This window comes from Lontra canadensis, unplaced genomic scaffold (genome assembly GCF_010015895.1).
Source record: "Lontra canadensis isolate GAN:19392208 unplaced genomic scaffold, GSC_riverotter_1.0 scaffold36, whole genome shotgun sequence".
NCBI classification, from domain to species: Eukaryota; Metazoa; Chordata; class Mammalia; order Carnivora; family Mustelidae; genus Lontra; species Lontra canadensis.
The window spans coordinates 2,566,525-2,590,415 of NW_022631030.1; the positions used below are offsets into that span (position 1 = coordinate 2,566,525).

Genomic DNA, 23,891 nt, shown 5'->3' on the forward strand with positions numbered 1-23,891 from the left:
CTGGCCGGGCGGGAGGGACCGTAGGAGAGAGTGGCGGCAGACCTCCCACTCGGTTAGTTCCTTCATTCTGCAAGTATTGAGCACCCACTGGATGCCTGGCATTCTTCCAGGCATTGGGGCTACTTGGAGAGAGAAAACCCATGTGCCCCATACCAGACAATGTGGCATGGATGAGTAAGGATTTGGAGAGACATCTGGGGATCTGGACCGACTGGGTGGGAGGAGGAGCATTTCATTTGAGCTGTAAAGAATGGGTGGGATTTCCACCAGCAGAGATTGGGGGAGCAAGAGTAAGAGGGATAGAAGGGTATTCTGTTCGAGGCAGCCAAGTGCATAAGCAAGGTGCAAAGGGGAAAGCGCAGGGACAGTTTGTCTCCACAGGAATCTGCAGTCTGTGGGTCTTTTGTCACCTGAATCTCTGTGTGCCTTTGCTACTCTACCTGCCCTCACCTCCACCTTGAATGCTGTGAGTCCCCAAGAGCCCCCTCATTTCTGGGCTGCCCTTCAGACTCAGGGTAAGTGGCTGCTGTCAGCTTCAAAGTCTTGCCACTCAGAGAAGTATCTGTACTTTATTTTTATTTTTTTAAAAGATTTTATTTATTTATTTGACAGACAGAGATCACAAGCAGGCAGAGAGAGAGGAAGGGAAGCAGGCTGCCCGATGAGCAGAGAGCCCGATGCGGGGGCTTGAGCCCAGGAACTGTAGGCAGAGGCTTTAACCCCCTGAGCCACCAAGATGCCCCTAGTATCTGTACTTCAACTGGTAAGATCTTAAAACAAAAAGCTTGAGAGCTCTAACAGCTTAAAGAAGAAAAGCCGTATGATTATCTCAACATATTATTTAACCAATGTGGAAAGCTGTTGTTAGAATTCAGCAGTTCTGATAAAAACTAAGAGGGAACTTTTTTTTTTAAAGATTTTATTTATTTGACAGAGAGAGATCACAAGTGGGCAGAGAGGCAAGCAGAGAGAGAGAGAGGAGGAAGCAGGCTCCCCGCAGAGCAGAGAGCCCGATGCGGGACTCGATCCCAGGACCCTGAGATCATGACCTGAGCCGAAGGCAGAGGCTTAACCACTGAGCCACCCAGGTGCCCCTAAGAGGGAACTTCTTAAAAAACCTAACAGAAAATCACAGAAAACACAGTAGTGGACAGGCTGAACTTACTCCCATTAGAATTTGGCTTAGCCAAGGGAAGGTCATTATCACTACTCTTCTCCTACGTAGCTCATACATTTTTAATTTAATTTATTTATTTATTAGTAGGCTCCACACCCAGCATGGGGCTTGAACTGATGACCCTGAGATCAAGAGTGCCATACTTGGCTGCAGGAGCCAGCGAGGCGCCCCTCCCACGGAGTGTAGATCAGCGTAGCTAGCTGAGTAGGATGAGAGCACGTACTTGTGCTATAAATACTAGAGTGCAAACAGTGGAGTGGTGGTTGCCAGATGTGCCTGACCGTCTGCTCTGAACCGTAGCCGAGGAGAGCGATGGAGCCGCCGGAGACCGCTTGCACCCCAGACGGACCACAGAACAGCATGTGCCAGAGGTGGACGTCCAACATAGAAGGACAGCCCTGCTGAGCCACCAAGAGTAGCAGCCGTACCCAAGGCGATGTCAGCACCAGCAGGTACCTGGGGCGGATTTCCAGGAGGAACTGAGTTAGGCATCCTTAGCTGAGGCACCAAGAGGTGGTGAAAGCAGGATCCGAATATCCAGGTAGCTGATTTCCCAGTGAGAAACCACGCTCCATCTACCGTCTGAAGCCTCTGCCCCACGTTTGCACTGTTGGTAAGAGAATCTGCATGACACCTTCATCTGGAGCCTTCCCACAGGTCTTAAGGATCCTGAAACCTTGCTGCAGACCTTGGATTTGGTGGAGCAGCAACCGTGACTGTGGGAAAGAACAGCGAGATGCTGCAGCACATTGACTGTAGAATGAGAGGTACCTGCAAGATGGCCAAATCTTCACTGGCAAGTTTTTATGTTTTAAGTACTCTCTACAGCCAACATGGGGCTCAAACTTACAACCCTGAGATCTGGAGACACAAGTCTACCGACTGAGCCATTGGCACATTCATTGACACCTTTAAGGCTTTTGCCAAGCATGTGAGCTTGATCCTCTGTGATTGTGATGAATTTAGGAAGATCAAGCCCAAGAATCTGAAGCAGCCAGACCATGAAGAAAGGTGGGTTTGGGGTCAAGGTGGGGCTATAAGGGGAGAATTTGTTTTCTATGACTGTGGGAGGACTGCCCCCCAAAGATGCTGGGATTGCTTGGGTACCACTTGTTGGAGCTGCAGGAGGCCCTGGGGTTGGCAGGGCAGCTGGCAGAGGAGTGCCGGCTGGTGTTGCAATTCCCCAGGCTTCTGTTGGATTAGCAGGCCCTGTTTGAGGGGTTGGGGATGCCTCAGGGAAGAGGTTCTAGAGCAGCTGTGCCGTTGTTGCTCCTACCAGCAGTGCTGGAGTCCCATCTCAATGCCCATCTAGATGGGGGACCCCACCTACTTCTGAGGGCCAAAGAACACTCCCCCAGGCATGTGGCCCCTCCACTTGGCATATGACCACCCACAAGCCCCACCACTTGGGTTCCCTGTGCTCAAAGGATGCCAATAGGAAGACCCCCTCCAGGAATGAGACCCTCTCCCCCAGGAATTAGGGGTCCACTCCCCCCAGGAGTGCATCCACCAAGACCCTACGATACTGTCAATCCTTCTAAGTCACGTTTTCCCCTGCAGTATCTCTTGCGAATCTGTGTAGGGTATTTGTATTAGTAGCTAATAAATGCACAGAGCAATTAAAACATATATCAGAAAGTAAAGGAATGCTCATTTGCAGATATGGTATGAGTAGAAAATCCTAACCAACAAGGTGATTAGAAACAAGTTTAAAAATAAAAATCAGTTAAAAAAATCAATAGATCAATGTATGCGTGGAAATTCTGTATATGATAAAGATGACATTGCTACTACTCAGCCATCAAAAAAATGAAATCTTGCTATTTGCAACGATGTGGATGGAACTAGAGGGTATTATGCTAAGCAAAATAAGTCAAAGGGAAAGACCATTATCATATGATCTCACTTATGTGGAATTTAAGAAATAAAACAGAGGATCATTGGGGAAGAGAGGAAAAATAAAACAAGACAAAATCAGAGACTCTTTTTTTTTTAAGTTTTTTTTTTTTAAAGATTTTATTTATTTCCTTCCATTTGGAAGGAAAGAAAACGAACTCTCTATCTCATGTAAAAAACACCTTCAGGTAGATCGAAGTGTTTAATGTGAAAAATAAAACTACAGAAAAAATAGAGGAACATTTAATAATCTTATGTTAAAGAAGGTCTCTCTAACAAAACTCAGAGTTTTGTTGTTGTTGTTGTTGTTGTTGTTGTTGTCTTAAAGGACAGGTTTGACTACTTGAATTTTTAAAACGTCTATAGAATCACTTCTAGTATTCCAAGTCTCTGTCACTTAGAACACAGGAGACTACAGTCTAGTTCCTTATCCTTTGTAGGTCTCAATTTTTAAAATGGGGATAACAGTAGTACCTACCTTGTAATAGAAGATTTAAATGAGGTAATCCATATAAAGCACTTAGAATGGTGTCTGGCATTTTGTAAATGCTCAGTAAAATTTAGCTATTGGCTTTATTATCACTATGACATTTACCAAATGAAAAATGACATTTACAAAGTTAAAGATAAGTCACAGACTAGGAGATATTTGTCACATAATAAACAGCCAAGGGGTTAATGTCTATACTATACAAAGACCATCTCATCTACAAGTCAATAAAATCCCCAACCAATCTGGTAGAAAAATGAATAAGAATGTGAATTGGTAATTAATAGAAGAAATTCAAATGGCTAATAAACACGTGGGGGAAAAGTTCAGCTTCATTAACAGTGAAAGAACACAGTCACAATAATATTTAGATATCATCACCATTTACTTATTTATTTATTGCCTTTCACATTGGACATTTTTGGTGTTGGTGAAAGGCTTGGTTGGACTAAAATTATTCCATTTTTAGAGAGGAATTTGGCAATGTCTATTAAAATGTAAAAAAATGTAAACTCTCTGAGCAGTGTCACTTCTAAGATCTATCCAAGGAAGCCAATGAATGCAGCATGTATGTAATGCCGAAACTTTGGAAACAAAATGAATAAGGAGACAGTCACTTAATGGAATCCTACTTCACCATTATAAAGAATGGAGTAACTCCTTATGAACTCTCCTTGAAAGATGTCAAGTGAAAAAAGCGCATTGTAGAACATTATGTATGTTAAGATCTCATTTCTGCAAAACTTAAAAAGGATGCACGTGTGCATATATATGCATGCATATAAATATACATCTGCATAAACATTAAAAAGTCTGGAAGACAGAAACCAAAATGTCAACAGTGATTTCTTCTGAAGTGTGAAATTCCTTCCTTCAGTTGGCTTATTTATTCATTCAGCAAGTATGTATTGAGAACCTACTACTACATGCTAAGTTCCGTTTTAGGCACCATGGATACAGCAATAAATAAAATGGACAAAATTCCTGTCTTCAGGCAATTTACATCTTCTATAGGGAGACAGATAGTAAGAAAAATAAAATAAAATATCCAGTGTTTCAGATGGTGATATACACTATGGGGGAAAATAAAGCAGAGAAGGGAGGTAGAAGCACAGCTTGCAATTTTAAATATGGTGGATTGAAAGAAGAGAGGGAACATTTCACAATTTTATATACTTAAAAAATCATAGGGTTAACAAGTGTTTTTCTTTCTTTCTTTTTTTTTTTTTTTTAAAGATTTTATTTATTTATTTGACAGAGAGAGATCACAAGTAGGCAGAGAGGCAGGCAGAGAGAGAGAGAGAGAGAGAGAGAGGAGGAAGCAGGCTCCCTGCAGAGCAGAGAGCCCGATGTGGGGCTCGATCCCAGGACCCTGGGATCATGACCTGAACGGAAGGCAGAGGCTTTAACCCACTGAGCCACCCAGGCGCCCCAGTGTTTTTCTTTCTTATGTGGGTGATTGTATATTACCAGTAAACAGTATGAAAAGAGAAGAAAAAGTTGTAACGGTGAAAATTCTGACTTCGCGGGTATGGCATAAATTTTGGGACCGATTTCGTTTTCTTCTTCCCACATCTTTGAGTGCAGAAGCTAACCTACAAAGGATGAAATTCTCAATCTCTCTTCCTCACTCATTGGGTATATTACTGGCATATCAATTGGTGTGTCATTTTTGTTATTTCCCCCCAAAGATTTACTTTTCTTAATTATGTTTGCCTAAGGGCATTTTATAAATTGGTTTGCGTTTCGAAGAACAAACCCACAGGGAAAGCTGATAAAATGCAAATTGTTTATCTGTGTGGGGTAATCCCATTAATCCCCTGGTGACCCTGACTTTATTAGCTCTCCCCATGAGATGGAAAGGGACTGATACTATGGAATAAAAGTTAATAATTTTGACGGCAGTTAAAGTCAACCGAATTGATTAGAAGTTCTGGGACATAGAGACCAAATCTACCCATGGTTTTTTTGGATCCTGTTTTGTGTAAGGTCTGTGGTGGATGAGCGGGTGAGCCCTCAGAGACCCATCCCAGTCTGTCCCTCTTGCTGCTCAGGGAGACTTTATGTGTTGGTGGGTGGGGGGCAATGATTTGTCATCAGAGGGCAGAATAAAGGAAGTACGGGCAGAGCTGTTGCACAAAAGGCTGAAGTTAAACAAGAGAAATACATCCGGGATGTCTGGCTTGGGATCTACAGGGACAACAACCTGAGTTCCGCATTCTGGGCCCAGGGCCCGGTGGTTTCAGGACCCGGTAGGAGTTGGTGGGAGTCAGATCCATATCCACAACAGAACCTGCCAGGATCTGCTCTAGGTGCTTCATTCTCTCCAACCGGGAAGTTCACTTTTCTGCCCTGCAGTTTCCCATTGGTGTAATGACCCTCTTAACTTCTTTGTTAGAAGGAGGTTGAGGACAAAAAAGATCTGCCCTCCACCTGAGCCAGATTAAGCTCTTTGGGATTATATTAATAGCAATCCTTCCGCCAGACTGGGCCTGTGGAGGGGGCTACACATTGTGTCACTTTCTTCTTAAAAATTTATTTAAGTCATCCCGACACCCAGCGTGTGGCCCCAACTCGCGACTCCCAGATCAAGAGCCACAGCCACCCCTCCTCCGGGCCACTGAGCCAGCCAGGCACCCTTGTCACCTTTTTCTTCTTAAACAGACTCTTTGAAATAGTTATGAGAGATACTATCATCCCCAATGTTCCAGACATTCAACAGCCCTGCGCTCTGGGTCAAAGGTAAACACCGGGAAAACACAGCTCTCAAGTCCTGATCAGGTGCTCACTGATTTCATCTGAGCCCAGGGAAGCATCTTCTGTTGGGGTAGGGGAGGTGGTCTCCCCTTACCTTACATTCATATTTCTTTTGTTTATTAAAGACTCAACGGGTTACTGATGATCCGTGTCTTCTTCACCTGATATTAATCACACTACTTAAAAAATGACGATGAATAGATTTCTTTAGTTAATTCACGTTACCATAAATACTTTGAATGACCCTTTCCTGCCCCGGGAAGAAATTCCCCTCCTAATCGAATTCAGAGCTCTCCAAGGACCCCTTGCGGCCCCCTCATTAATGATCTTGGACTACATCTCCCATCGTGCAATGGGAAAACGTGCACAAGTCCTCCGTGACCCGACGGGACCTCTAACCAATCCAGTGCCACCGCTCTTGTTCAGCGACCTATTGGTTCCGTGGAGAGGCGGGACTCTCAGTTGCTAAGTCGGTACCCTTTCCGGAAGTGGTTGTTGGTCGCTGCAGGGCAACACCCCGGCGTCCCTGGAAGCGGGGAGCCGGGGTGGTGCTGGGGAAGCTGCGCAGAGCTGGGAGCGTTGGCCCAGTGCCTCCCGGGGCGGGGGGCAGGTGAGGACCTCCTGGAGAAAGGGGTCGGGTGGCGGGGGAAGGAGGGAAGCGGGAGAGTTGGGACACACTCGTGTGCCCGCCAGCGGGAGGAGCACGAGTGTGGGCGGGAACTGGGGAGAGAGGTTGGGAAGGAGCGGCCGGACTAGGGTGCATGCATCCAGAATCTCTCCGAGTGTTGGAAGGGGCGCTGGGCTGGGCTGGGGTGCCGGCGGGGAGCGAGCGGCGAGCGGGAGCGCGAGTGACGGCGTGTGAGCTTGCTGGGGCGCCCGTTTACTTGTCCCGTCCGTGGAGAGTGAGGCCCGGCTTCCGAACCGCGCTCGAATACTTTCGTGGGGAGGCTTTCCCCGTGCCCGAATCCAGGGCTAGCCCGACCTTCTGCCGTCTTTGGGCCAGCTGGGGAAGTCGGGAAGTTTTGGAGGTTTGTTTTCCCCTTCCTTTCCTTGCACGGATGAAAAAAATCTATCTCCTCCACCTGGAATCGCAGCCCTCATTTGGCTTCCACGACTCCTCGCTCCCGGGCCTCCTAACTCAGCCGTCTTTGCAGGCCTGTCCTTTCTGCTCACCACAGGCCGCGTCTGGGTCTGGGTGATTTCGCCCGCAGTTCGGTGGCCGTCTGTTTAACTACCGTGAGCCCCAGCCACGCCTGTTTCCTGAGCTCAGACCTGCTTACCGATCATCTCCAGCTGCGTCCCTCCCCCGCCATCCTGGACCCCCAGGTCTGCGCCGCCTCCAGTAGTTCCTGTGTCGGTGAAGGACTGCGCCTGGAATTCAGTCTTAGGATATACGCGGCAAACATTTGCTGGGCATTTCCTATATTCTAGGGAGTAGGCTAGGTGGGGCTATTGGGCAAGGCATAGAAGTGAACAGATAATCCCACGCTAGTCTAAGTGCCCTGATTTCCCTCCTCCCCATCCCTCACTTGCTGCAGACTTCAGGTCCTGTGATTCTGCAGCCTAATACCCTACGCATCTGGTCCTTCCTTTCAATTCTCACAGCCACTGGCTTAGTTACTAATTTCTTGCCTGTGCTTTCAGGAAAGCTTCCTAAGTGGTCGCTCTGCTTCTGTTCTTGCCCTCCTGAAATTAGTTCTTAGACAGCTGTCAGAATATCTTGCTATATACTGCAGATCTCATCATGCCTGTTTCTTTTGTGAAATCCTGTGCTGGCTCCTCCTCACATACAGGATTCAACCTAAATCCTTCCAAGCCCTTTATAGTGTGCTCTGGGCCTTCCAACTGTAGATCTCTCTCCCGCCACTCCACCCATTCATTGTCCCTTGCGTGCTGGCCGTGTCGGAGTGGTGAAGAGCTCAGGCTTTGGGGTCAGAGAGACATGGGGGTGGCATGTCTGTTAGGCTGTGCCCTTTGCTGTCTGTGAAGCCTTGGGAAGTTGTTCTTTTTTTCTTTAACCTTGCCGAGTCTCACTTTCCTTATTTGAAAAATGGGAAAAATATTTTCTACCCCTTGGAGAGAATGGGGTGAGATGATGTATATATAGTATTAGGACCGTTCTTGGAACATAGGAATTATTCAGTGAATATAAACTTCTGTTGTCAAAATGAATTCTCTGCGCCCACTGTGTTCTTCCTGTCTCTGTGCCTTTGTGCATGCTGTTTCTTCTGCCTTCTCTTCCCATATCCTGGTGAGCTCCTGCTGATTCTTGAAGAGTCCTCTCATTGGTCCTCTACTCTGATGCTTTCCCTGATCTTCCAGAATAAAGTTAGTTGTCCTTACCTTGGTTTCTCTTTGTACCTCCTGCTATTTAACATGCCTCACACATTCTACAACCACATCTTTATGTGTTTGGCTTCTCAGCTAGGCTCAGCTGGAGTTCAGGACCTCATGTAATCAGGCTTGTAGCCTTAACAGTTAGCACAGTGCCAGCCCATGGTTGGTGTTCAATAAGTGGTCATTGAATGTCAGAAAGGCCTTCACTTACATTCCCTGGTACTCGATCTGTCCTCTGGAACAAGGTAGAATAGGCCTTTCAGATATGTAATAGTAATAACAACAACTCATTTATTGAGATCTTACTATGTTTTAAGTATCTTAGGTGTAGTGAATAATTTATTTTTATTTAATTTTTTTAAAGATTTGTTTTTTTAGTATATGTGCTGCCGAAGCAAGCACTAAAGATTTATTTTTTTAGAGAGAGCATTCACGCAAGAGTGAGCGTGAGCAGAAGGAGGGGCAGAGGGAAACAGAGAATCTCAAGCAGACTCCGTGCTGAGCGTGGAGCCAGACGTGGGGCTCGATCTCATGACCCTGAGATCATGACCTGAGCAGAAATCAAGAGTCAGAGGCCTAACTGATTGAGCCACCCAGGCGTTACCCCTCCTCCCTGCCCCCACCCATGTATTGAATAATTTGATTCTCACGGCCCTTTGGGATAGACCCTGTTATCTCCATTTTACAGATGAGAAAATTGAGGCAGCATGCTCTGCTGGTAAATGGCAGAGCTGGGGTTCAGAGCCAAGAACGTTCCCAGACCTGCACTCAGTTACCACTACATAATCCCTTCTCACGTCTCCCGCCTTCTCCCCAGTGCCTTCTTCAGTAAGCCTGCTTTTCTCGGCTGCACTTTCTCTAATTGTTCCAGCAGAGTGGAAGCAATCCATACCCAGGGAACTCTGATGATGCGTATGTGTGTGTAAGTATGCTCTGTTAGCTTGCGGGTGTTTTTACTCCTCATCACATCTCTAGTGCCAGCAAGAAGTGAACTTAGTAGGTGTTCAATAAATATTTCTCAAATGAATAAATGATGTCTAGTAGTCATTAAAGGCATAGGGTTTCTCTTCCTACCACCTTCCTCATTCCTACAGTTCCTGTTCTTTTGGTCCTGCCCTTACCCACATCCTTTCTTAAGCCAGGCAGAGCAAAGAGAGGAGGGAGAATATAGCCCACCCACATCTTGATTTTTTTTCTGATGGAAAAATTTGTTTGATATTGGAGTGATCCGTGAATTTAGATTTTCCGGGTTCTTCCTGACCTTTTCAATAGAGCTAATCAGGCATTCTGCGGCAACAAGATTTTACCTGCCGCCTGCTTTCCTGAGATGGGATGTGTCTAGGGATATGTGACATCTCCCACATGTGAGATTTCTCAGTTGCTCTGAGGTGGTTGATAAAGTGCCTTGTAAAAGATCACTGCCGTGGGGCGCCTGGGTGGCTCAGTGAGTTAAGCGGCTGCCTTTGGCTTGGGTCATGATCTCGGGGTCTTGGGCTCAAGCCCCGCATGGGGCTTTCTGCTCGGCAGGGAGCCTGCTTCTCCCCCTCCCCCACCTGCCTCTCTGCCTACTTGTGATCTTGCTCACTGTCAAATAAATAAAATCTTAAAAAAAAAAAAAAAAAAAGATCACTGCCCTGTTGGATCAAATGATGGCTAGCCTGATGTCCCCAGCGATCCTTTCCCTCTTTTTCCTAACTCAGAGAACTCAAGATTCCCCTGGCTCCTTTAGCTACATCTGGTTCCTGCTCTGCTTTTCCAGAGTCCGTGACCCTACTTACCTCTGCTGTGTGTGGAGGGATCATTACTTCGGCAGGGTGTTGTGGGATCTTCGGGTAGGAAGCAGATCCCCACTTGGGTTGATGCACCGCAGAGGAGAATGCTTCTTCCATTAGCCTGTCTTCCTGAGGCACGAGGTTACTGCTTGGAGGTGTCGCGGTGGGAGTGAGAGGGCGCAGAGTCTGATTCCCTTGGCTCCGGTGTGCTGACAGAGGGAGCCATCTCTTGTGAGTCCTGAGGCAGGATACGTTCCTTGGCCAGCTGTCAACTCTCAGGGTATGGAGAGGGCCACAGCAACAGTCCCTCCTCTGTCCTGTGCTGTTCATCACGGGTCCCTCTCTGGGGGCCCTGGGACAGATTCTGAGCTACCAGATAAGGCCGTGAGCACTCCTGACCTTCTTTTGGATGACAGGATCTTTCTGCTCACTTCCCCTGCTAGAAGAGGGCTGTGTTGTGCTTGCTGCTCCGGGTGGAGCAGTGACAGCTTCTGAAGAGGCTGCTCTAGGCTCGTGTCAGTCACCCCAGGGTGGTGACAGCCCTCCCAGCAGTGCCATACGCGGTAACCCCTGTCCAGGGTGACTTGTCTCTGCATCCTGGGGAGCTTCGGTGTGGGAGCTGCCTGAGGGGAGAGTTGTGACCCGGGGTCCTCAGTAGTTACAGGAGGAGGGATTGGAAGGGAGGAGCGATTCTAGAACGGGGACAGCTCGTCAGTTGAACAATTTGACACTGGTCCATCCCTGGAGCTACAGACCTTGGTTTCAAGTCAGACTCCTTTCCCCCAACTGTCCTCCTTCCTGGTCCTATGAAGCCTGCCATCACAGCCTCTGCCCCTTCTGCCTTCTCTCTGCTTCTGCCCTCGTTTAAGGCCTCCTCAGTGGTTTTCCACCAGTCTCATTCCTCCGGTCCTGCCGTGCCACTCCTGCCAACGTTCTCAACCTAGAAAAAGGCCAGTCTGTGTCACTTTCTTTCACCAAAGCCCTCAGCAGCTCCCTTTGCCACAGGGGAAAGGCGAGGCTCTTCTGCATGGTCTACACGGCTCTCCTCCGTGACCTGGCTTTCTGCCCCAGCCCCTGCCATGCCCGCTGGGGTCCAGCACTCCAGAACCGCTTGTCTGCACACGATGTCCCCTTGCCTAGAACACTTCTCTCCACTCACGCCACTCTTGACCGCCCTTCATCCCCAGCCCCTTGACAAAGCCTGCGATCCTCCCTTCAGCGGGAATGTTCTTTCTCTCCGAGTATTTCCAGAGCTGTATGGTTTTACTCTCCTTCTGCCTTCTAACATTAAGGTTGGGTTTGCTACTGCCACTAGATCGTCAGCTCCCTGAGGACATGGTTGAAGACAAATAGGGATGTGTGCTGAGACTGTGGGACTGCCCTGGGGTACGTTGGTATATGGGAGTGAGGGGTGCTGCTAGTTCCTCTGGTGTTTCACTAGGGTTTTCTAGCTGGGGGTCCTATACTGTGAATTATTTCTCCTGTGTTGGGGGCGGGCGGCATATGAAGTCAAACTCTCAGAGAAGGCTGGGTTTCCAGATCCTTTGTGACTCACTCTGTGTTCAGCAAGCCTTTGGGAGGTGTGTCTCAGGGAACTTTCCCAGGTGCAAAGCCTAGAAGGCCTGGGTTTTGAGCTGTTTGTCCCACACTTCACTGTCCCTGGAGTTGGAAAATCCCCGGCTAAGCTGGTGTGCATGGTCTGGTCTGACCCAGGTGCTGCATGACCCAGCTCCGGTTTTTCCCCTTTTAAGCCGGGTCACTGATTTTCTCTTTGGGCGCAGGTGTTTGGGACCGCAGGTGTTCGAGCCCAAACCAGTCATGGCCGGAAGACCCATCCGCATAGGAGACCAGCTGGTTCTAGAGGAAGATTATGATGAGACGTACATCCCCAGTGAGCAAGGTAAGAGGCCGGGGGTGCAGTTCGAGGGCAGGGATGATCTCGGATTGAGCTCTGTCCTTCCAATACGAAGCATGCAGTGTGCGCGGGGCCACTCCGTGTATTCGCTTAAATCAGGGAAAACTATAGTCCGTGGACCTGACCTGGCCTGTTGCCTTCTTGTAAATAAAGTTTTATTGGAAAATAGCCATGCTTTTTCTTATGTATTGTCTATGGCTGCTTTTCATGGCACACGGGCAGTGTTGAGGGGTTGTGACAGGAGCCCTGTCATGCACAAAGCCTAAAATACTTACTGTCTAGCTCTTTACACAAAAGGTTTGCTGACTGGGTTGGATCAGTGATTAATTTAATTTACTTTTATTTATTTATTAGAGAGAGAGAGAATGAGCAAGGGGAAGAGGGAGAAGCAGACTCCCCACTGAACAAGGAGCCCGATGTGGGGCTCAATCCCAGGACCCTGGGATCGTGACCTGAGTCTGAGGCAGATGTTTGACTGACTGAGCCATCCAGGTGCCCCTGACCAATGATTAATTTTAAAATGAAAATATAGGGGCGCCTGGCTGACACAGTCCATAGAGCATGTGACCCAATTTCAGGGTTGTGAGTTTGAGCCCTACGTTGGGTGTAGAGATTACTTAAAAATAAAACCTTAAAATGAATGAATGAATGAATGAATGAATATTTTTAAAAAAGGAGTCCATCTTAAGAAAAAACAATATAGTAGGGGATATCGTGAAATATAGTGTGTCCTAAAGCCAGGAGGTAACCCAATTTCATAAGATGAAAACTAAAGCCTTTTTTTTTTTTTTTTTTAAAAGATCATATGTATTTATTTGACAGAGATAGACACAGTGAGAGAGGGAACACAAGCAGGGGGAGTGGGAGAGGGAGAAGCAGGCTTCCCGCTGAGCAGGGAGCCCCGTGCAGGGCTCCATCCCAGGACTCTGGGATCATGACCTGAGTCGAAGGCAGATGCTTAACGACTGAGCCTCCCAGGCGCCCCTTGTTTTGAAACAGCAGAAATAACAGAATTTACTGAGTGCTCCTCTGTATTGGTTTCTGTGCTAAGAATTTTACATGTATCTCCTTTACTATTTTTTTTTTTTTTAACTTAAGTGATCTCTGTACCCCATGTGGGGCTTGAACTCATAACTCTGAGATCAGGAGTTGCATGCTCTTCCAATGGAGTCAAACAGGTGCCCCACATCTACTTCTTTTCAACCCTCACAGCAGCTCCATGAGTTAGGTACTGTTACCATTCCCATTTTACAGATGAGGAAATGGGGCACAGGAAAGTAAACCAACTTCCATCAAGGCACAGGTCTGCTGAGCAGTGCAGCTGGGACCCACAGCCAGGTATCCTCACGAAAAGCACCGTCTTCCTGTTTATGCTCCCCCTTGCACCAGAGTGTTCTTACAGTGTAAAGCAGATCATAGCAGGGCTCTGCTTTTAGTAATAATCTATTCTGTTTAGTAGAGCAACCTTAGTGGGGTGTGTGGGACTCTGCATGACCCAGTCTGCCACCTGGCTGGGCTCACCCAGTGCCAGTGCCGTTCTCTCTTTCCCACTCTGCCAGTCACATGACCTTTCTGACAGTCCCCAGAGGGGCCAAACTACCACTTGCCACAGGCCTTTTGCACCTGAGTGCTCTTTCCTCAGTGCTCTGCATGGCCAGCAACCTTGTCTCCTCTAGGTTTCATTTCTGTTCCATTCTGAGAGGTTTCCCTTGGCCCTTTCCAAAGGAGTGCCCCCTCCACCTTGACATTCTCTCTCTCATTCCTCATTTACTTCCTTCATTTCCTTTATTAGAAGCTGTAATTCTTTGTGCAGTTGTCTGTTCACTTCTTTACTGGTGCTTTCTTCTCCATAAGGACAGACACTGTTTCTCTTATTCACAGCACACAGGAAGCACTCAAAAACTGTGAGCTCTGTGAATAAGTTTGTCCCTGGCTAGCCAAATTCTAGCTGGTCCTTTGAAAAAGTGCTTTTTCTTCCCTGGTCCCCAGGTGTGTCATCCTCCCCATTCCCCCTGAGATGACCCAAACTGGTGATGCTTTTCTAGCCTGGGCTCTTAGCAGTTGAAGCATCGATGTGTTTATTTCATTATTCCTGGGGGCTCTGGTGACATTCCAGTGGTTAGCTCATCTGTCTTTTTCCCTATTGGTGTGAGCTAGCTCTTAGTATGTATATGTATATATATATCTCCCTGGTTCCTCCAGATCTCTGGTGAAAGAGCTTTCTAAATGCTTCCCACAAGAGTATAACACAAGTCTCAGAGTCTATAATATATAGCAAAATTGGAAAAGAAACAACTGCCATCATGGGTGAGAGGGTCAAGTGGAGAACAAAGCTGCTCAAGTATCATCCCCCTTTCCCAGCTCAGACGTCCCCGGACCCCGAGCGGAAGTCACTGCTCTGTCTCTGCTCCTGGGCACACAGTGCAGATCTCCATTCAGACTCCTGCCCCGTGGTTTAGACTCCGTTCGTGGGTTGGTAAGGTCCTCCGGGTGCTTAGTCTTCTCTAGTTGCGTTCATGCTAGTTGACTGAGTGACGAGCACTTTTGCAGCAAGATTTTGGAAATCTTGGGAGAGCTTGTGTCTCAGTAAGGCTGACCTCATTCAGGATGGCTCTGGCTGTGGCTGGTGCGGCTTCTTCCCCAGGTCCCTGCCGCACTGATGGTCTTGGTCTTACCGTTTTGCCTTTGTCATCCTTGGCTTCAGGTGACATTCCTGGAGTATGGCAGTAGCATGCCTTGGTTCAGGTGGACCATTTATCATTTAAGAAGATGAAATTAGGGGCGCCTGGGCGGCTCAGTGGGTTAAGCCTCTGCCTTCGGCTCAGGTCACGACCTCAGGGTCCTGGGATCGAGCCCCGCATCGGGCTCTCTGCTCAGCGGGGAGTCTGCTTCCCCCTCTCTCTCTGCCTGCCTCTCTGCCTGCTTGTGATCTCTGTCAAATAAATAAATAAAATCTTAAAGATGAAATTATGTAAGTTTATTGTTTATAGTTAGAGACATAACACTTGCTCACTTAGGAAAATTTAGAGAGTAAAGGTGAAGTAGAAAAAAAAAGTTGTCTAGGAAGAAACTCTGCTTTTCCTTTACTCTCACCGTCAAAATGCTGGCACTAGAGGTGTGGGGGTTTCCTAACACCAGCTGTATGTCCTACAATTCAGTTCAGCCCTGACACTGTGTCCCTGGAGAGAGCATCTGATCCCACAGGCTAAGTGCTCAGTCCCACAAGACTGCCCTTACTTCAGACTTGCCGTAGCAAGTCCCAGGCTGTCCCTGGTACTTCTGACCAACAAGCGAGACACCAGAGTCCCATGTCCCCCTCCTTGGGTTTGATAATTTGCTAAAACAGGCCACAGAACTCAGGGAAACACTTAAAACATACATTTTCCAGTTCATTGTATAAGAAAGGGTATCATAAAGGAAACAGATGAATAGCCAGATGCGGAGATCCAATGCGTGAGGTCCGAGAGGGCCCCAGTGCAGGAGCGTCTGTCTCTGTAGACCTGGGACGCAGGTTCCCCCGGCACGTGGTAGTGCTCGCTAACCACCACAGCTCTCTGAGCCCCGTAGTTTAGGGATCTTCATGGAAGCTTCTTCACCAAGTCATGATCGATCATTAACTTCTTTTCGAGCCCCTCTCCGGGGAATGGGGGTGAGGCCGAAAGTTCCAAGCTGCTTCTTCTTCTTCTTCTTTTTTTTTTTTTTAAAGATTTTATTTATTTGTTTGTTTGTTTTAGAGAGAGAGGGCGTGTGTGCACAGGAGCCTGGGAGAGGCGCGAAGGGAGAAGTCGGTTCCCTGCTTATCAGGGCTGACATGGGGCTCGAGCCCGGGATCCCGTGGATCATGACCTGAGCCCAAGGCAGATGCTTAACCGACTGAGCCGCCCAGGTGGCCCCCCGCTTCCAGATTTTTTATTTAAATAATCTCTACACCAGCATGGGGCTCGAACTCACCACCCCGAGATCAAGAGTTGCATGGTTTACCAACTGAGCCAGCCAGGTGCCCCAAGGCCCAAGCTTCTAAACATGGCTTGGTCTCTCTGGTGACCGTCCCTCATCCAGGAGCCTGCCCAGAGTCACCTCATTGGTAGAAAAGATGCTTTGGAAGTTCCTGGGGCTTTCGGAGCTCTGGTCAGGAACTTGGGTCCAAAGTCAAATAGTAACGGGAACCGGGAGCCAACAGGTATATTTCTTATTATTTCTTATTATTGCACAAGGTACACTATTGCACAGCTATGATTTTTTTTCTCCTTTCCACATCCCCAGCTTCCTTCCTTTCTCATTCTCCTGCCTCTTCTTGCAGAAATTCTTGAGTTCGCCAGAGAGATTGGTATCGACCCCGTCAAAGAGCCGGAACTGATGTGGCTGGCGAGGGAGGGCATTGTGGCCCCGCTGCCTGTGGAGTGGAAGCCCTGGTAAGTCAGCACGCATGTGGCCCGCCGGCTTGGCCTCTCCCAGGCAGAGGGAGCTGGCCCTGGAGGTCAGCTTGCATTTGCCACCTTTAGAAGCCTGTCCTGCACAGAGCTGGGAATGGCAGTGGGCTCTCCCTCTACTGCACCACTTGATGCCTTGGGCCTGACCTGCTTGGTCCAGGGTCCCAGGAGCGGCTGCCTTGGGTCAGGTCTCACAAGGGCAGCGTCTGTTTCCCACACGCTGGGGAGGTGTCATTGCTATTCTTTGCAGACTGCCATGGAGAGTGACAATACTGAGACCCGGTCAGCATGTCCACGGTGGATCCGGTGCTAAGGAGGGCTGTGGTGGGGCTCCACAGCCTGGTGGGGATTCTGTCTGTCTTGGCAACCTGTCTCTGACTTTGAGTTGTGGAATCATTCCTATTTTCAGTTTGGCTCTGAGCTCTCTGAATGGTGGTGAGCGGACCCACTCAGCTTGTGTCGGGGAACCAGGTTGATGGTGAGGAGGCTAACAGGGTCTTGGAAGCTGTTGCCAGCCTGTCGCCGCTTGAGAACTGCATCCTGCCCCACTCTCGGGGGACGGTGACACCTGTTCTCTCTTCTGGCTGCCTCCTCTGTTTTTCCTGTCACCGGTACAGTGCGTACCGGCTTGCCTCTGCAAGTGTGTGCTAAGTTTACTTCCTCTTGGAGTGTGCCACTTGCCTATGCTTGTCCCCAGCTAGTGCCTAGGTGTCTTCTGGGGTTCTCCGTTCTGCCAGTGTGGCACGGTTTTGTGGGCACGGTGTAATTAATCTGCTCTTACGCATCCATTCAATGTGTTCTCCAAGCTTCAAAAGACTGCCTCTGTGGCCTTACCCATCCCTGCTGAAGAATCATACGTAATCCTTTTAGCTTCTCCTTAGGTGGCAGGCTCCGCGTTCTCTTGATCTTTTTAGCTGCATCTCCTCGGATCTCCTCCAGTTTCATCTTTCTCATAAGAAGTCCGTCCGTGGTGTACACGGTATTCCAGGTGCTGAGGACGCATGTTGGGTTTGTAGGATAAGTTCGTAGGAAGTGGTTTCTGTTTTGTTGCCAGTTTCCACCCTGATACCCACATTTGCCTTATCTGTTTTTTTCACAGATTTGTTTGTTTATTTTAGAGAGTACATATGGGGGGAGGGGTAGAGGGAGAGAATCTTCAAGCAGATTCCACGCCCAGGGCAGAGCCTGATGCGGGAGCTTGATCCCAGGAGATCATGACCTTGATCGTGACCAAGAGTCGGTCGCTTACCTGACTCATCGGCCCAGGGCCGGACATTTGCCTCATCCATTAATCTCTATCTTCTCTGTTTTTGTTTTTATGTTTGTTGGTACATGTGCTGTTTTGCTTTTGGATCCATTTTTGAATGAAAAACCACATGAGAAGTATAATCAGTATAGTAATACCTTAATGCACACATACCTAATAAATAAATGGCAGCCTTGTTTGTGAAAAGGAAAGCGGAGGGCGGAAGGGAAGACACCGTCGTCGGTCATGGGTCAGCCGGGCGCCCGTGTGCTGGGCTTTGTGCCCGCTGCCTTCACGGTCCTGCTCGCGGTGGCCGGCGCTCCCTCAGCCTAGAAGGGAGCATGAACTCTAATTTTTAAAACACTGTAAGTCATTAAAATTTATCTGTGCGTGCCATCTTCTATCCTGTCAATTCCAAGAGTAACTACCGTTAATTGGTGACTTCCTTCCTGGCCTTGAAAACAGACTCGGCAGGACGCACATGGTTTTGTTTGTTACACTAAGTGTGTGCAATATACATTGTTGCTATTCTCTTGTCAACGTGTGGCCCACCTTAGCCTTTTATCAGCTACACACTTTTACATGTAGAGATGTGCCCTAATTTTTAAAAATCCTGATTTATTTAACCACTCTTGTACTGAAGGGTGCTTTGATTTATTTTTGGAAATTAACCCTATGTATGGGTCTACTTCTGGCTTCTCTGCTCTCTTCCATTGATCTGTTTGTCTACCTTAACACCGATACTGTATGTACTATCTTGATTACTGTAGCTTTATTATAAGTCTTGAGGTCATTTAGGGTAAATCCTCCAGCTTTTGTTCACCGTTTTCCAAGTTGTAATTATTGTAGGTCCTCTGCATTTCCATATGAATTTTAGAATCAGCTTGTCATTTTCTACAAGAAAAAGAAAATCCTATTAAGATTTTGATTGGCATTGCACCGAATCTATAAATCAATTTAGGGAGAATTGACCTCTAATTTTCATGGAGTCTTTCAACCCCTGAGGAGGGCCCGTCTCTGTTTATTTAGATGGTTCTTTAAGAAATGTTTCCTGGTTTTTAGAGCACATGTCTTGCCCATATTTTGTTACATTTATTCCTAAGTAGTGTGTATTTTTGATGTTTCTGTAAATGGTATATATTAAAATTTCAATTTCCTATTGTTTTTATATAGAAATAAAATTAGCTTTTGTATATTGATCTTGTAGCTGGCAACCTTGTAAACTCATGTGTCAGTTCTTTTTTTTAATAGATTTATTTATTTATTTATTTATTTGAGAGAGAAGTGTGTGTGCCCTTGGGCACACAGTGAGCTGGGGGAGTAGGAGGGAGGGAGAGGGAGAGAGCAGACTCCCCTCTGAGCATGGAGCCCAAAGCAGGGGATGGGGTGGGGGGCCCATTCTCATGACCCCAAGATCATGACCTGAGCCGAAATCAAGAGTCTGACACTCAACTGACTGAGCCACCCAGGTGCCCCATATATGTCATTTCTAATAGTTTTGTAGATTACATAGGATTTCCTATATATGTGATCACAGTCTTCATGCAAAAGACATTTTTACTTCTTCCTTTCCAATCTGGATGCCTTTTATTTTTATTTCTTTCCTTACTGTACTGACTAGAGCTGCCAATAATAGAAGTGGTGACAATGGATATTTTTGCTTTGTTCCTGATCTTAAGGCATTGAGTATGATGTTAGCTGTAGTTTTTGTAAATGCCCTTTGTCAAGGTGAAGAAGTTCCCTGTATTCCTGGCTTGCTCAGAGTCTAAATCAAAAAGCATATAGGTTTTTACCAAATGCTTTTTCTGTATCTATTGATACGATCGTGGGTTGTTTTTTTTTTTTTTTTTTCTGTTTTAGTCTTAATATGGTCAATGATATTGATTGATTTTCAAATATTAAACTGACCTTACATTCCTGGGATAAAGTCCACCTGGTCGTGATCATATATTATTGGATTTGATTTTCTAAAATTTTGTTAAGTATCTTTATTCTAAAATAATAATTTGAAGGGGATGAGGTAGATAGAGTTTGGGTATTTTTTTTTTATTACTGACTTCCAATTTTATTTATTCATTTTTTTGTTATGAGTCAAGACCTTTTCTGGCTCAGTAAGTGGTTCTATTTGTGTAAATGTTCTAGGTGTTTTCAATAAGAATGTAGTCTCTCATTTTTCAATATAGGGTTCTATAAATATCCTTTCTATCAAGCATCTAGGTGTGTTTATGTCTTCCTGTGTCCCTGGGCACTTTTGTTTGGTCTCACTCTGAATAACAGTTTGAGTACAGAATTGTCTCTTGAATTTGAACAGCCTTGGCCAATATTATGTACCATTATCTTCTGACTTACGGTTTTCCTTAATAAGACATATTTTCTTGGTCTCATTTGTTGTTCCTTAGTGGGTAGTAAATCTTTCCCCCCTCTGGTTATTTTTATAATTTTATTTTCATCTTTGGTGTTCTATAATTTCACTGCAGTGTATCAGGTGTGTATTTATTTCTATTTCCCAAGTTCAGGATTTGGGTGCTTTCTTTCTTTGAGGAGTCCTGTCTCTTCATCCCCCTTTCCTCCCCTAATTTAATGATTTTACCAATTCTTACAAGTTCTGTTATGTTTTTTCAATGTCTTTTTTTTTTTTTTTTTAGAGTTCTGTTCTTTCATTATGGCTTCTACTCTTTTTATCTCTACAGTAATTTTAGTTGTAGTTAGTTTTAGTCTTCTTTTGATGATTCTACCATGCCAAGTGTCCTTGTGTGCTAATGCTTGTCTTCGCTGGCTCTGATTCCCTTTCACCATGAACTATCTCCCCCATGGGGTTTGTTAATTAAGTATTGGGACTTTTGGACTCCATCTTCTTTTTTTTTTTTTTTAAGAGTTTATTTATTTAACAGAGATCACAAGTAGGCAGAGAGGCAGGCAGAGAGAGAGGGGGAAGCAGGCTCTCCACCGAGCAGAGAGCCCGATCATGACCTGAGCCAAAGGCAGAGGCTTTAACCCACTGAACCACCCAGGCACCCGTGGACTCCATCTTCTATAGAGTATCTTCTGTGTTTTATTCCTAGGTTGTTGAGTGGCTTTACGATAGCTTATGCCGAGGATTTTTCAGTGGGTTTAGGACTGAATTTTTACATTAATTTTCTGATTTGGGATTTCCTTACCAAATTTGGACTCTATGTCTACATGTGTCTTGGGGTTTTAATTTTTAATGAAATTTGATTTTGCCTGCCTAGACCTGGATTGGGTGACATGTTTCCTTGCTCCACTATGTTTTTCTACTCAGGGAGCAAGAAACCTTAAGGGCCCAGCCATATGCAAGGGTCTCATTCCTGGTTTCCAGATTCCTGAAAGCTTAAGGTCATCTCTTGTGTCTGGCAGTTGGCATTAAAACCCAGGTTTGAAAGGTCTCTGTCTAGGTCAGACACCAGACTATTGACCTGTTACTTCTCATACTAATCAGGCTTCATGTGTTCTTTCTTTTTCTGGCCTCTAAGAATTTGGCCCCAGGTGAGGAGAGGTCAGATGTTTCCTTCAGTTTGGTTAAGCACGTTGCCTGAGATTTTGTATGTGTATCTTGAGAAGAAATTTCTAGAATTTGATTTTAGATGTGATTTGATTTTAGATTTCTAGATTTTGAATTGATGTGTTTAAAGATATGCTGAATTTAAATATCATTAATTAATGCTAAATTACTTTCCATTACAGTTTAACAATCCCTCCAATAATAGTACATGTGGTTCATTTAAAAATACTATCGATTATAACATTGTCAACCCCCCAGAAATGATCAGTACAAAAAAAATTGTCACTCCAAGGGCAGGAAATTATACCTGATCATTTGAATTTGCATTTCTTAAATTGTTCATTGAGTGGAACTGGCCGTCTGTTGGCCGTTTGCTTCTTTATACCCTTTGCCAGTTTTATGTGCTGGGTCGCTTATCTTTTTATTTTGGAGAAGGTGAAACTCGGATTTTTCTGTGTATTAATCTTCTACTACTGTTTCTGTTATTTTCTTCCATTCTCCTGTTTTTTAATGTCTTTACTCTTTCTTTTTATCACACTGAAATTATACATTTTTGTAATTTTTTTTCCTGGTAAAACATACATAACATAAAATGTCCTGTTTTAACCATTTTTAGATAGACAGTTGAGTGGCACGAAGCACATTCACAGTGTTGTGTAAGCATTACCACCATCCAGTTCTAGAATTTTTTCAGCTTCCTAAACTGAAAGTCTGTGCCCACTCTCCCCACCTGCCAGCTCTGGGCAACCTCAGATCTACTTTCCGTCTCTGCTTATTAACCTGTTCTAGACGGCATCAGTGGACCCACAGTATTGGTCCTTTTGTGTCTGGCTTATTTTACTTAGCTTCACATCTGCGGGCTTCATCCGTGTGGTAGCCCGTGTCGGTACCTCCTTCCTCTTCAAGGTGGAATAAAATTCTAGGGTATGTCTGTGCTACATTTTGTTCATTCGTTTGTCTGTCGGTGCGCATTTGGGCTGCTTGCACCCTTCTGCTATTATGAATAATGCTGCTGTGAACATGGTGTACAAAAGTCTGCTCGAATCCCTGCTTTTGGTGTTTTTGGGCGGAATTGCTGGGTCATATGGGAGTTCTGGTTTTAATTTTTAGGGAACTGCCACACTGTTTCTCATGGTGGCTGCACCCCTTTCCATCCCCACCAACAGTGTACAAGGGTCCAGTGTCCCCACATCCTCGCCCACACCTGTTCGTCCCTGCTCGTTTGGCAGTAGCTGTGCTGCTGGACATGAGTGGCCGCCCACGTTCCCTGATGGTCATGGGTGTCGTACGGTTTCTGGTGTGCTTCTCTGTCGTTTGTTAGCTTTTTATCTTTCATCCCTGATATTTTCCCTGCTTATTTCTGCATGTTTTCTCTTTTATTAGAATCACGATTGAGCTTGTCAAGTTTTATAAGGAGCCTGTTTGGGATTCTACTGGGATTGTATTGGATTTATACATTAATTTGAGGATTATTAGCATGTTTATAGACGTGAGTCTTTTTTTTTTTTTTTAATGTAGTCTCTACACCCAGTGTGGGGCTTGAACTCACAACCCCAAGATCAAGAATCATGTGCTCTGCCAACTGAACCAGCCCGGCGCCCCCAGACTTGAGTCTTTCTATTCAGTAACAGGGACTGTCTCTCCAAGTGCTTTTTCTTTTTTCCTTTTTCCTGATTTTTTGGTAAAGCTTTATAAAGATTTTGCACACTTTGGATTTAGTCCTGGGTATTGTGTCTTTTTATATTGCTGTTGTGAATGTGTGGTTTGTTCTTTGTTTTTCTAATAGTTGTCCCAATGGATTGTTGATAACAGCGGATGTAATGAATGGCTTATTTTGGGCTTGTCTATGTCAAAACACAGATTCTTGAAATGCACCTTTTATGTTGTTTTTCTTCTTTTTATTTCTTTTTAGAGGGAGAGAGAGAGAAAAAGAGAGAATTGGGGGGGGGGCAGAGGGAGAGAGAGAATCTTAAGCAGGCTCCATGACCCTGCGATCGAGACCTGAGCCCAAAACAAGAGTCGGACGTTCAACCGACTGTGCCACCCAGGTGTCCCTACGTTATCTTCTTCTATTGTTGATCCCCACTGACTTGGATTGTCACCTCTTGTGAGTTCAGAGTCTTCTGCAAAACCAGAGCTTTCGGAATGGCTCTTTCTTCCTTACACCATTTATAAAAATAGTAAACAAGGTTGACCCTTGAATTTATCTCCAGGATCCCGTGGCATCTGTACTTACCATCTAAAACCAAGTTTATACCTACTCAAGTCCAGCATGAATTCCCAGGAACCCCGATGATTATATATCTTCTTCTAGAGAAGTCCTTAGGCATCCCAGTCCTTTGTTCCTAGCT

The 23,891-nt window shown here is 46.0% G+C and overlaps 1 protein-coding gene across 5 annotated transcripts in view; it reads left to right on the forward strand.

Moving 5' to 3' along the window:
- The first annotated feature begins 6,804 nt into the window (after nt 1-6,804).
- Nucleotides 6,805-23,891, forward strand: part of LOC116874157 (centrosomal protein of 164 kDa-like) — a 59,477-nt gene continuing 42,390 nt past the window's right edge. For all 5 annotated transcript variants that reach the window (XM_032868586.1, XM_032868588.1, XM_032868587.1 and 2 more), the window contains exons 1-3: nt 6,805-6,930; nt 12,227-12,329; nt 16,645-16,756. In XM_032868586.1, the coding sequence (XP_032724477.1) occupies nt 12,248-12,329; nt 16,645-16,756 (194 nt within the window). In that variant the 5' untranslated portion in view covers nt 6,805-6,930; nt 12,227-12,247. The remainder of the gene's footprint in view (nt 6,931-12,226; nt 12,330-16,644; nt 16,757-23,891) is intronic.